This window comes from Aptenodytes forsteri, unplaced genomic scaffold (genome assembly GCF_000699145.1).
Source record: "Aptenodytes forsteri isolate BGI_AS27 unplaced genomic scaffold, ASM69914v1 Scaffold61, whole genome shotgun sequence".
NCBI classification, from domain to species: Eukaryota; Metazoa; Chordata; class Aves; order Sphenisciformes; family Spheniscidae; genus Aptenodytes; species Aptenodytes forsteri.
The window spans coordinates 7,203,002-7,217,573 of NW_008794443.1; the positions used below are offsets into that span (position 1 = coordinate 7,203,002).

Sequence of the window (14,572 nt, forward strand, 5' to 3'; positions counted from 1 at the left end):
TCTGCAAACTTACTGAGGGTGTACTCGATCCCCTCGTCCAGATCATTGATAAAGACAGTGAATGGAACTGGCTCCAATACTGAGCCCTGGGGAACACCGCTTGTGACCAGCCACCAACTGGATTTAACTCCGTTCACCACAACTCTTTGGGCCTGGCCATCCAGCCAGTTTTTTACCCAGTGAAGGGTATGCCCATCCAAGCCATGAGCAGCCTGTTTCTCCAGGAGAATGCTGTGGGAGTTGTAGTTTATGATAAAAAATGTCAAATTCCATTCATTTCATTGTCTATAGATCTGTGTTCAGCATGTTTCCCGTGATATATCCTGGCCTTTGTATGCCGAAGTCAGAAGGGCCCCTGTTGACCTCTCCCACTTTTCATTCAGATATTCTATGGGCCAAGTCAGGACTGCAGAGTAAGCAATAAAGCAGTAACTTTGAGGCACGTCTTTAGGCTAGTCAGTCTACTTCAGTGATCAGTTACCTCTGCATGGCATCACCTAAACGTGCCCTATATGAAAATACTTCTGTACAATTAAACAAGTACCATGTGCATACCATTTCCTGAAGGGATAAACAGGCATTATTAGCTGTTACAAACATTTTATCTTAGCATGTTGTTCTTGGATACACGCACACAGGAAAGGTAAAAACTATCAGAGAAAGATATCCAATTTTTTTAGACCTTTCTGAAAAGTAATTTTGGTGACCTATACCTTTGGTGAGTATCAGGAAGCACCGGCATCCAAATTTAAGCTTCAGTCAATGGCATTAACTTACCATCTAAAGAATTGGGGGCTGAAAGCCATTCCAGAGAGTCCACAGAATCACGCCCTAACACTGGTGCAGTGACCAAATGAGGAGTCCGATTCCCATCCTCTAAATTCAGCCCATCAGGCAAAGAAGTGACGTCAGCCTCTGAGGAGAGCGGAGCTTCAGGTGCCAAACTGGCCTCAGAGTCCAGATTTTCTAGTCTTGGCTGGATTTCATTGTCATTGGACTGTTCACTATGTGAAGTGGAATCTGGTTTGGTGAAACCAAAGGGCAAGGTATTGCTGACAGTTGATTCATCTGCTGAAGGCCATTCAGCTAAAAAGGTGCTGTCCTGGAACATAAACCCACTATTAATATTTCCACTCTTACAGGGGAAGAGTTGGCTGTCCGCATCGGGCTGAACACATAAAGGGTGTTAGCAGCAGCCAACAGCAAAATCTGGTACTACTGCCTCTGTGAGAAAGTAATGCACAGCAGCAGGAGGAGCCAAAGTGGGAGGACTGGCAAATATATACCCTTTGCTAATCATGTGCAACGTACATGTAAAATGCACATCCTCGTGACATACATTTCATGTCCAGTCATGTCCACTAAAAAGGGACAGAAGCCATTCAGATCGTTTGGAGTGCAGCTTCAGTTATGGTATTAAGAGATTTACCGTCTATAGCCACCCCATCTCCTTTCCTTTTCTTGACTGAAAAAATGGATCTGTCTGTTTCTAATTAAATCGAAGATAAATGCGCACAGTACCGCCTGTCTTCCTAAGGCATGAAGCGGTCTTAGCAGCTATTACTCATCAGCTACATAATCAACACAGTAATTATAATTTTATAGTTACTATGATACATAAAACAGTTTAGAAACTGAACTTGAACGTATGCATGCCCTGTGGCCATTTATTGCTATCTTTTAGTTTGTGGGTATGAGAACCCAGGAGGGAAACAAAGACCATAATGTAAAGAGCAGCGTTTAGAACCTGGAATAACTTTAGTCTCAAAGCTGAGATGCCTGTGCAGAAAGAAAAAAAAAAAAAAAAAAATCTATCAGCAGTAATGATGAACAACAAAGAGTATGCACAATGAACTTGTGAATTGTTTGAAATGTGAAAAAAGAATTTGTTTTTAAATCTCCAATTTGCACACCGTTTACTTGCTACTCCATACCCCAATCACTATTTGGTTTACAGTTAGAATACCTAGCACATTTCATCTTTGAATATTAATCTACTACCGTGGTGTCTTCATGAGGGAATTATACTGGGAAAAATCAATTAAGAGATTATTATTTGGTCAAGGCTACAAAAGCAAGCTGGCTGCCTAAAACTCGGGAATTAGTGCTTCACGTGGATACCTGCCCACATATCAATGCTGTGCAATAGTCTGATATGGACAAAAAAAACCCCTTGGGGTATGAAAAACTGCCAAATTTCAAGAAGCAGCAATTTACTAAGAACTAACCAATTGCTGATGGTGACTAGTAAAGTTAAGTGGGCAGTGGACACAGGTTTCTGTAATACGTATTACAGTTCAAAACAAACTACTGATTTACATTTCTGTAGCTCACCATTCCTGTCTAATCTCTTTCTTTTACTTAACCAGCATGCATAACAGGAAGAGTCCAAACACTTTTCAATTTGAAATTTTACTCCTGGTTGAAACGTGGGTAAATTCAATTTTCAGCTTCATTCAAACTGCATTTGAACGCTTCGGAAACAAGCCAGTTCAGGTGGTTTTATTTAATTATCTGTCCACCTGTATTGATCACATTTTTATAGCCAGTTGTTATGCCACCACAGTCTCCTCACATTTTTTTTAATTTATATGGTAACAATCAATTGAAAAGTAGTTATACCATATAGACATGTGCTCCAGCAATTATCTTTTTTGGCAAAATTGACCACTATAAATAAAGCTGTAAAAAAAGTTACTGTGCAAGATTAGAAACAAATTACACATATAAATTCCATAAAGAATGAATAAGGACTACCAGCAATAGCTTCTCAATACATTTGGTTTTTTATGTGAGCATTTAGTTGCCAGGGATCACACTTCATCATTTATTTGAATGTGGATAGATGTTCCTATGACAACTAACATTCTTCAAAGATTCTTGTTACAGTGCAATATATTATATTAACAAGTTTAATATCATATTGGCAAGTTCTGGTTTTTGCTAGTGTCTTTTGAAAGGCTTACAAATATGACAGATGACTGCAAACACAGAACCCCATCCCTGATTTTCCATTTTCTGCTGCCAGAAAGGCATTGTATTTAGCAAGCCAGAGCATTCTACCTGTTATAACTCAAGGGAAATAACAAGAAAATAAAGATTCCAAAAACTAGTTTTGATTTTTTCTTCACTTTTTAAGTACTGTAAAACTCAAGGAAAAGAATTAATAATTAGTTGGTACCATCTGCTAGCAATTAGATGGTGAAGTCATGATAGTCCCACATTATGTCATGAGTATGTATGATAATACTAATCCAACTTATTCTCAAATCAGCTAAGAAAAATAATAGCAAAGCTCTTTTTCATAGGTAACAGTAACCATAACGGTTTGACATCTGTGGAAATAATTGACTAATCATTTCAGCCTTGTTTACTGTTTAAGCATGTGTATGATTTTCTTAAATTTATCTGAAGTTACCTCCCAAATTATCTGTGTATTGCAGATTGTACACAGCTGTTGTTTGGATCTTTTGTAAAATCAGAGTTTTTGACTGAAGACATAGATGACATTATTATTCACGGTCCATGATTAGAAAAACGTAACTTCCAGAAATTTTTCTTGTACATACTATTCCCTAAAAATGGTTTAAAATTTATTATTGCAAGGCTACCTCTACTCTAAAATCTTCTTGCCTGCATATCTGTCAGAATATCCACAGACAGAATATAAAGATGGCAGAATTATTTGTCTTACTAAAATAAACATCTGTCACGTTTTGATCTAGTTAGATAGCTCTAGTAAAGAGAAAGGCCTTTCCTGAAAGTTAATTTAAAATAATGTTTATTCACACCACATTTAAGCCATTTATGGCAAATGCATATGAATTTGCATTTTAGACATCAATGGTTAGTTTTTAATACTCAGGGAAAACTATCATAAAATTAAGGATATTATACCTGTGACCATTACAACAAGAATATTTGGGTTCTGTGAAGTGACTGCGAATTTTGCTTCCATAAAGATTTTAGAAGTTGGCCTGAAATTAAATGTGTCTCTGTTCACAACATTATCTCAAAATGAACTTGGTGAAAACCTACCATCAAACATAGGTGGATCTGGATTTTGCGGCATGAACTGAGCTCATTTCTTCTTGGAAGGCACATCTGTGTTACACAACAGAGTGCAGAGCAGAAACCTACTGGATAAATCCTTAAGCCCAGACAGTGCTCCACCATTCAGAAATTCTAGCTGCCAGCAGAACTAATTAACTCCATCTCGGTGTCGCTGGCACCTAACTTGGTATCTCTGCTTAAAGCCCCATTGCATTGTACAGACCTGGTCAGGGATACGAAGCCTCCTGTCCAATGGGGAACTTCAGTCTCTGTCTTGGGTTGTTCCAGAGGTAATCAGAGGAGATAATTACAATTTCAAGAGGAAAAAAAAGGAAACCACCACCTATTATTTTTTGTGTTTCCTTTGCTGGCATTAGGGGGATGGACATAATTTTGAAACTGAACTGAGAACTTTCAGTGAAAGCAATACAGTAACAAAAGGACCATATGAAACTTACCATTTTATCTCTTCTGGCAGCCAGCTTTAGTGCTTACATCTATTTCTCACTTTCCACAGAAAGGTAGTATTGTGGGAAGAATCATGTCTTTAGAGCAATTTACAGTCTAAACATTATCAAAACACAGACAAAGGAAGCCTAAGGAGCAAGACCTGGCTGGACAGCCAGGAACGCAGTACTGCCATGTAATATCAGATGATCACAGAAAACTGTTGTGCAACAGATATAAAATTATCAGATGCGATATTTCACCAGAGGTTTTACTCCAGTATACGGTGTGCCTTCATTACTACTTATTCTGCATGAACAACAGGACAGAGAAGCTCTGGGTGTTGGCTGTAATGCCGCCTTACTAAGTTGTTCAAATGTGTCCAAAGGCCACCACTCAGAACCATACTCACATCAAACTCTGGGCGCTGCAGCACAACTGGATGCTCAGTAATCCAGGATGGGTCTTCTGGTGTAGGGTGTAGTATTTCTTTCACTGTGGAAATATAAATACTTGGGATCTAAAGGCTGCAGTAGCAGCGTGAGGAAATTGTTTTGGAAGACTGACTGAAAAACCCTCCCTCATCTCAGATTTGTAAGTAAAATCTTTTCAAAAAGTTTGCCAGAGAGATTGTGTTTCTGGAAATGCCCCCAGATCACTGACAGGAAGTACAGAGGAAAGATGAGAACAGAGGGGTGGACAGCACTCCTCCGCCACCTCTAGCAGGATTGTTGAATATTCAACAATAAACCAGGTATTTCCTTTGTGCTGCTCAAGGCCAACGCTAAGCTACTAAGCTGAAGGTCATCATGGTGCAACATGCATCACATTTCCCCTTCTATTCCTGTTAACTGTTGGAAGTATTACTGAAATTGCATACCACAAACCTCGGTGTCAAAGAAAAAACAGAGGCTAATCTAATGGATTAAGACTGCGACGCTACCGCTAATGACTTGACCTGGTTATGATCAGAGCAAAAAAAGCTGCAACGCAGGTGTGTTTGTTGTTTCTTTTTAATTATTCAGAGGGCAGCTGAATAATTCACTCATCTCTGAGGTTTATTTTATAAAACTTCAGATGTGTGGCCCACCGATGCATCATAATTAATACCCACCATTAGTAAGTTGGAGAGATTCAGGGTCTAAAGACAAGGAAGTGTTTTCAAGCAAGGCATTTTTCTGGAGGATTTCAGCAACGTAATCTCGGAAATCACTGATGGTGTACACAACTGTTGGATTATCCTCTATGTCCATAAAGGCGTTGTCCTCCACCTTGTTGGAATGAAGGTTAATCAGGTCCCAGGTGGCATTGCTGATGGCTTTTCCATCAAACGTAACAGCATAGTGAACTTCCACCCCACTTCAGTTGTACAAAGAGAAAGAGAACACAGATGAGAGATGCAGGCTTTTCCAACGTATAGCAAACACTGTGATTTTTTTTTTTCCCCCAAGAACCTGTGTCAATACCCTTTTTTAATATAAAAATATATTGCTTTACAGGATTCTACATAAAACCAATTTAATTCTTTTCACACTTCTGTCTGCCTGCCTGTGCTTTCCACCACTGCAAAGTTCTCAAGGAAAAGGCTACCAGAACCTGACATCTGGTCTGGTCCCAGCCCTGTATTTCTACTTGTGAACGGTAGACAGACCACAAGCAGACCAAAACGTTGGCTTTCTGCCAGCATTATTAATGGGCCCACCAGCATGCGGTAGCGTGAGTGATGATTTTAAGATCATGCCAATGATGGGAATGGCTCTGAGGAATAACAACAGCCTGGAAAAAACAGGCTGTATATAGTAGCAATATACAGTAGCAAAAGGGAGCCCTGATCACTGTCACTGTACAGTGTCAATCTGCTTGAAATAATGTCTTCAATAGCAATAAAATGGTATTTAATACAGCTTATAATTGGCAACATTTTTCTAGACTTATTTGATCATTTATTTTTTAAAGTTGTTTTGTATCTATGTACAGCTTAGCTTTTTTCATATTAACTGTCCCCCATTTTCTTAATTTTCTTTTTCTGAATACATCTGGACATCCTTTCCCACATGACAGTGTAGGTAGCAATCAGATTTACCATGCACTGGGCATAAGCACAAGGGAGCTTTAGAAAATATAACGTATTTTGGCTGTACACAGGGCACAGCAAGAAAATGAAGTAATCTATGAAGTGTTAGAAAAATGTGCTCCAAAGACAGGTTTTCCTCATTCCACAGAGCTGGACCAGATTGCTAAAGTAATGGCTCTGTTCAGAGAAGTCTCTAAAGCCCCAGCGCCAGATACAACAGAGACATAATGAGCAAACACACTGACTAAAACCAGGAGCCTGCTGGAGTTTTGCTGCTGGCTCTGTCATTGAAATGAGCCCACCATAGGCTCACCATGGGCACTGACTGTCAGCAGAGGAAATAAAAAAGGACCGCAGTAGTGAAAAGGCACAGCAAAGGTGGAATACAGTATGCTCCTCAAACGTAACATTTAGATTTAATACAACTGTACTGTCAGTTGCAGTTAACAATTCCTAACTAATAACTGACACCTTCACCTGTCTGGAAAGGGCTAAAACATCTGGTGCTTGGAACATAACCTTTGTGAATAGCTGCATGCATCTTAGCCTGCAGAAGTGCAGAGTAGTAGAGGATGGCTTTAAGTCACTATTGTTTGTGAAGAGATTTGTGTTTTCTAACCTTTCTTCTAAAATTAAAATGCTTATTCTCTGTAAAACTGTTTGTGGAAACTGGTTATGCCTTTGCTGAGAAATACACAAAAGAAAATAATACAGCTAGTAAGTTAAAGGCTGCAGTTCATTTTCTGTCTTGTGAAATTCTTAAAATACCGAAGGAGGAAAATTTTGGATGCTTAACCTGCATATGTCTAACAAAAAACAAGTCCAGACCGATCCCATCTTCTGCTAAGGGACACTTGTAAAACTACTGCTAAGCTGTGCAGCACCTCTGGCCTTGAAGTAGCTAAGCCAACTGCCTTTGCTGGAGAACTATGGTTTTCTTACCTACTTTAATTTCTGTAATAATAATCATCCCGTATCTATTCAAGACTTTGCTGCAAAGTATAAAGACCTTGAGTCATCATTAAGCAATTTTGTTTTCTTCACAAAAGAGACTCCTATACACAAGTTAGCCCAGTACCTGACTTGTGTTTAGGAAGATTTTCCCCAAGCAGTTTTTTATGATTAGGACTTAAATAAGCAAATTAGGTTTATCTGTAAACAAAACCGAGCAGTTACTCGCAGTTTCTGGTAGAACCCCCTCACATAATATTTATGCTGGATAACTACCTCACTCTGGAGCCAAAACTACAAATCCCCAAAACAGTGTCCTCCAGCTAAACGTGTTTTTCCATCTGTATTATGACAATATATATAAAAAAGTTGTCTTTACCTGTCCTCCTTAGGAGAGCTGAATATAGAAACAAAACAAAACACAATAGCAAAACCTGTTAAATCAATGTTATAATTTCCTTTAAGTCTTCTATCTTTAACAAATTTGCTTTGGTATTCCACAGGGCACACAAATTCGAAAAAGCATACAGCAAAATGGTTATAAGTTGCATAGTTGTTCTGCTACATAACAAACTGTTCTGCTTCTGCTGAACTGAGGTATTTCCTATTGATCACAAGGAATCAGCAGAGCAGAGCCATCTCATCTTGTTGCAAATAATGCAGTTAAATCGCTGTCAGTACCAAGAAAATCAAGCCTCACTAATTCTACCTAGAGGTTTAGTTTACAAACACTTTTTTTGTCATGCACAGCAGAGCACAGAGCTCTGGTACTTTGCCAGAAATATCAACATTTTATTTGTCTTCTCAAATGAATCAAGAGCTTGCAAATGCATTAGACTGCAGATACCGAGATGGAAGGTTTTGCTGCCTCCCAGGCTGGAAACTGAACGCAGTCTAGAGTTCCAACCATAAAACCTTTCTCACTATAGCTGCTTTGTTACCTGCATGTATTCTAGCTAGAATATTCCAGCCAATAAATTCTAAGAAACACAGCTTACAAAGTGTCAAAGAAAACACAATTTAGACTAACTCATGAACAGTCTCACTAGATTCTGAAAGTTATATCCAGTCCATTCGAGAAAAATCATCATTTGTGATCCATGTACCCCAAAACTCAGACATCAGATGTTTGATGCACAATACGCAGGATCCCCTTTTTTCCCCAAATTAACTTAAAATGTCATTCCTCAAATTGATTTAAGGAAACTAGTCTTTAAAAAAATATTTATAAGAATAAAGAGAGTTAGAACATTGCATATCATTTATCAAACTATTCACCCACTTTTGCTTTGATCAAAGGGAGAAAGACCTTTACGTATCCCAAACACCAACCTTTAGAGTTATCCCAAATTAACATTAAGAAGTTGAAAAAAAATTTAAATACACCACATTTTTCCAAGAGGTTTTCTGTGTTCTTCCTTGTTTAATACTAGGACATGTCAACAGTATTCAAGAAGTATCAGATACTAATTTTAAATTAGAAAAGATCTCTTTTAATTTTAGGATGGAATCTTGAACAAGAATGCCTTGTCTTAAAATCAAGGCAAGCATATCATGTGAGATTCTCTGGTGGATGCCAGGAGCAAAAAAAAGATGATTACGTTTACATACATTTCTGTATTTCTATTTCAACTTCTGTATTAGAGGTACCAATACGAAAGCACTCGTCCTTTGGTTAACACATCCTAGGAACTCCCACGCACATGCCCGACATTCTTCCAAGTGTGGTGCTAGCACATCGCACCATCATACATGATCAGTTTCAATCACCACGTATGCATCAGTATCCTTTTACCTGTAATCCAGGACATGGATGTTTTTGTATCCAGGTAGTCCTTCAAATACACTTTCCATCTATTTTGAGGGGAAAACAAAAAATTGACACAGATTTCCTCCACCCTACTCATTTAGTGAAAAATCAGAAAGTATTTTCAGCATTTTCTAAAAATGTATCTGAACTGTTATATCTCATAGGAGAAAAATGGAACCCTTCCTTCTTTATGGAAGAAGGGTTTTGGTGACATTGTTTCATTATTAGAAAAGGAAAAGAAAAAGTATGAAGAACAACATCCAGCGTTCCCCAAGAACTATACAGAAACATTGAAAGGGGGCAAAATTCAAACAGACTCTGCAGAGATCTACATGGCCCATAGCAGACTACATTCTTTCTCTTATTTATGCAGCACAAACCCTTCTCTGCCCAAAAGGTTTCCATTACCTCCCAAACCTCTCTGGATTAAAAAGAATTCAGGAAAATGCTTTGGACCTTAGCAACTTAAACAAGAGGAGCAGCCATAGGAACAGGGACCTCAAAGAGGCACTAAGGCATTATATAGTGCAAAACATGGCTCATCTCCGCTGCCCTAAGCATACAAAGGGCTCAGGAGTGATTGGCAGTGCTATTCAAAAAAGACAACTGGGGGCAGCAAAATGGTAGCACATCCAGGCTTAATTCAATAGTCAACTGTATTACACGAGACAAAAACAAGAAATAGGATATTGCAGGTTCATGCCGGTTTGGGGTTGGTTTTTTTCCTCCCAAAAGATCCTTGCCAGTTGAGGATTATTTTTTACTCCTCAAATTCTTCTTCCCCTCCCCAGTCTCCCCTATTTTTAAACCGTCTCTGGTGAGACTTAAGCAATCGAAGCGCTGCTGACTTTCTTTTTTTCAAGAGCTTCTTTATCCAAGCACACAGAAAACCAGGCAAGGGATCAAAGGAGTGGAACATCCATGTGCCAGGTGGACTCTGTCCCATCTGACATTTCTTCCACACACACACACACTATGGCATTGCTACTTGGCCACACAACTAGGAAAATTAAGATGTCTAGCCTATGCTAGCAACTTGTGACAGTTGTGGTGATGCTTTTTGGCTCCAGTGAAGAGTACATCTCTTTCCCATCTGGCCCAGGATCTGGCACAGGGTTAGCCCCAGTAAAAAGGATTCAACAGAGAACCCCAACTAAATGGCACTATGAAGGAAGCAAAGCTAGAGAAAAGATAAGCCGCATGATGTGCTGCTGTATGGCACCCTAGATGCCTCTCCCAAGAGAAAGGAAAGACAAACTCTCTGCCCCAAGAAAATGATGGTAATAAAATTACCATCATTATAAACAAAATTAAAAAAATAATGGAAACAATAGGGAAAGGAAAGTTAGGAGACAGCAGTACGATCGTATTTTAAATATGCATTTGTATATTGGTGGCCAGTAACTTTGTAGCATACAAATTAAAACATTAAATTTTAATTAAAATTAAATTAACTTGAAATCAAGTTTTAATAAATCATGCATATATGTGTATACGTATATATTTATGTGTGTATGTATATATTTATATGCACATATCTATTTTTTCTTTGAAGTAGGTGTCTAGCAGTCTAAACCATGGTTCATTCCCACTGACTCCAATGGGATTTAAGCATGTGTTTAAGAACTCTTCTGAGGCCGGAGGGTTTTAAAATGTGCTCACATGCACTGCTGATCCTGGGCATAAATGATGAGCAAGAGTTGTCTTGGCAGCCTAGATTTCAGAGAGTCTCTCACCACAGTGCACAACGATTCATTCGAAATGTCGCTCCTGAGCAGAAATGATGAACGAGTTCTGCTGTTTGCAATTTCTTCCGATTTCCCCACCTATTACCTACTCTGTATAGACAGATTCTCTAGACTGATGCCAGAGTTTCTTCTACAGTCCAAAATCTGGACACCGTGTAATCGTTAAGATGTCCTAAATCCCATTTCAGTGCTCAGCTTCTGTAGGAGACCCAGAGCATGCGCACATAGGCAGATGCTGATGGACTTGTACGCCTTCTGCCTGCACTCCACGTTAATGCTGTGCTATACCTGAATTACTCAAGCTGCCTTCCAGCACTGCCTCAGCACAGGTTGGTGGCTCTGAACTGCAGCTGATCCATGTCCTGCCATTTGGTTTGCTAGGACCCTCAAATTACCTTTTTCACTCCCCAGTTTCAAACCAACTACATTACGGAAGAATTCAAACTGGACCACAAGATTAGAAAGTGCTGAAATAAACTCCAGGCAAACTGGTCACTAGAAAGATGTTAAATGTATCTTTAAAATTTAAGATTTTCAAGTCCTAAAACTTTAAGAACTAATGAAGTTGCATCAAGAGGCAAACAAGAATCTTGTCATTTCTCTGTGAGCTTAAAAGTTCTACTGCAGTAACACTGACAGGGAGAAGTACTGAAAAATTCTGAAAGAATGGTAAGGCCAAAGTTAGCCCTGGTAGAAATAGGTCTTTAAAAGGACTAAAATAAGTGGAAATGTTTTTCACTTATTAATAACATCTGGCTTAGTTTCTTTTGCTAACATGAGGCAAAGTAAATTAATGAAACCAGAAAAGGGGGGCGGGGGGAGAGAGAGCAGTCCCTCAGAAAGGTCCCATTTACAGTATGTCCACATTCAGGGCTTCAGCATAATTTTCTGATCCTCCCAAAAGCACACTTCTACCTCTTTTGCCTGCAAAATCGAGAGCAGGCTATTTCATGAGAAACACAAGAAAACTAGAGTAATCGGTCTTTGGCAACTGATATGCTACACACAATGTACGGCACTCCGCTACTCCAAAAAGGCAGCATGTCAGACAAAACAGAGTATTCTCATAGTGGGTGAGTATTTTCCAGCCTGCCTCAGGCAACAAAAGCCCTAAGCTGGTTCTGCAGAGCCCATGAGAAAAAGGCAGTCCTAACACAGTGCTACATGCTGCTATTGCTTTGCAGAGCCAGCAAAAAGAGAAAGGAAGTCAGGGAAGGTAATCACCTGAGAAGTGAATTGTTCAGAGAGCAGCTGATGCTTCACAGAGGCTGGGTCGCTCAGCTCCTCACTGTACTTTTCACCAACAATCAAAATGCTGAACTCAATCATCTCCTCAGTTACAGGTCTCACTAGCTTGTCATCCTGCTTCTTTATCTCGTTATTGATCTGGAAGGGAAGGAAAAAGGGAGAAAACAAGAGGTGATTTAATGCCTTTTTTTTTGTTTTGCTCTTTGGCTTTTTCCCAAGAAATAAATCCTCGTTACTCACCACAGACCAGATTCCTACCTATCCTGGATTTACTCCACGTAAAAATCATCCCCAGATACATATATGTACATATGGTCTGCCATCTGTCAACAGCACACTACATTCCTAAGCTTAGGTCCAAACATCTTTCTTATGTGGGCCAGAAACTTCTCCAGCTGCTGCAAACCTGGAGGTTTCTCTGGCTCGTGATGGGGCAGAAAACCTTAGCCCTCTCCATAAGTGCTGTATGGACAGGAACACCTCAGGGCACTATTGGCGGGCCACACTGATGGTCACAGATATACTTAATGACATGTGAAAACTGCAGTCCAAAGCACAGCATGCTCACTTGAGCCATCAGCATACCTCTTTGCCTTGCACTATAATGGGATGCTCATGAAGCCTCAGGGACATTGGCAGTCTACCAAGCAAGAATTTTTTTTGAGAATTCTTGTATTGCAGGTAATTCTATTTTCCATTTGCACATCTTTACTCTAGAATCATAGAATCATAGAATAGTTTGGGTTGGAAGGGACCTCTAAAGGTCATCTAGTCCAACCCCCCTGCCGTGGGCAGGGACATCTTCAACTAGATCAGCTTGCTCAGAGCCCTGTCCAGCCTGACCTTGAATGTTTCCAGGGATGGGGCATCCACCACCTCTCTGGGCAACCTGTTCCAGTGCTTCACCACCCTCACTGTAGAAAATTTCTTCCTTATATCTAGTCTACATCTACCCCCCTTTCGTTTAAAGCCATTCCCCCTTGTCCTGTCGCACAGGCCCTGCTAAAGAGTTTGCCGCCATCTTTTTTATAAGCCCCCTTTAAGTACTGATAGGCTGCAATAAGGTCTCCCCGAAGCCTTCTCTTCTCTAGGCTGAACGCCCCCAACTCTCTCAGCCTTTCTTCATAGGAGAGGTGTTCCATCCCCCTGATCATTTTCGTGGCCCTCCTCTGGACCCGCTCCAACAGGTCCATGTCTTTCTTATGCTGAGGGCTCCAGAGCTGGACGCAGTACTCCAGGTGGGGTCTCACCAGAGCAGAGTAGAGGGGCAGAAGTCCAGTGCAAGTCTAGTGCAAGTCCATCTAGTTGACCTCAGCTACAAACAGAAACCTAGTTGTGTGGGATGTTCATGAGGCAATTTAAAGTGCAACTATGGAAACACCAACAGCTCACTTGAGCCCAGTCAGCAATAGGCTGATTTACCCAAAATTTACCCGTTTATCACACGGCTCCTACTTACTATTCCACCTGGAAGACAAGTTACCTTTGCCAAGTTCTAAATTCAGAACAACACCCTGTGTTGTTCAGCCTCAGTATGTGAAGGATCCTCCCAGATAAACAATGGGCATTGAGAGATCTGTGAGGACCTCTGCCAAGCTAAACTGGTGGGTTTCAACTGATAGGTCTGCAGTTGCCCAAGGAGCCCCGTAGCAGTGGCTGTGCTATGCAGCAGGGAAGCATGTAGCTATCATGGCTGCAACAGGCAGCAGTGAATTCCAGATTTTGATCTAATTTGAATGACTGAGCAACGCAGGAAGAACACTTTCTGCTTAGTTCCTTAGTATTTTACAACCGGTATACTGTTCCTTGTGGTATACTGAATGACATGAGAAAAAACAGATCTTGTTTCATGGTTTTGTTCGAAAACAAAAAATTGGGATTTGTGGGGGAGAAGAAGGAAGGCTGGCTTAAGTTTACTTTAGCCAAATAGCCAAATGTCTTTGGCTATTTACATGCAGTTGTTTTTTCCCCATTAAAAAGGAAAAAAGAGAGCCAACAAAACAGACCTTTTCAGCAAAACTGCAGCCTGTGTTATGTATGGTGCAGGAAATGGAAAAACTTTTCTCCAGAAAGCTTAGCTGGCACCAGTGAGTGACTTATACATTGTTTAGGGACCCTCTAAAACTTTTAGTTAAATTCTCTGCCTCTCCCCATCCCTTTTTGACTAGATAACTTTGTTAAGGACCAGAATGACTGGTACACTACTTAAAGCTAGTTAACATGTGAGATACACATACTTAG

General features: G+C 40.0%; 1 protein-coding gene across 1 annotated transcript in view; it reads right to left on the reverse strand.

Annotated features, from left to right (window-relative positions):
* Positions 1–14,572, reverse strand: part of IMPG2 (interphotoreceptor matrix proteoglycan 2) — a 60,783-nt gene that overhangs the window by 8,765 nt on the left and 37,446 nt on the right. Inside the window, exons 8-13 of the mRNA XM_019474725.1 lie at positions 12,308–12,469; positions 9,321–9,379; positions 7,905–7,922; positions 5,615–5,859; positions 4,913–4,995; positions 778–1,102 (exon numbers count right to left, since the gene is read on the reverse strand). Of these exons, the coding sequence (XP_019330270.1) occupies positions 778–1,102; positions 4,913–4,995; positions 5,615–5,859; positions 7,905–7,922; positions 9,321–9,379; positions 12,308–12,469 (892 nt within the window). The remainder of the gene's footprint in view (positions 1–777; positions 1,103–4,912; positions 4,996–5,614; positions 5,860–7,904; positions 7,923–9,320; positions 9,380–12,307; positions 12,470–14,572) is intronic.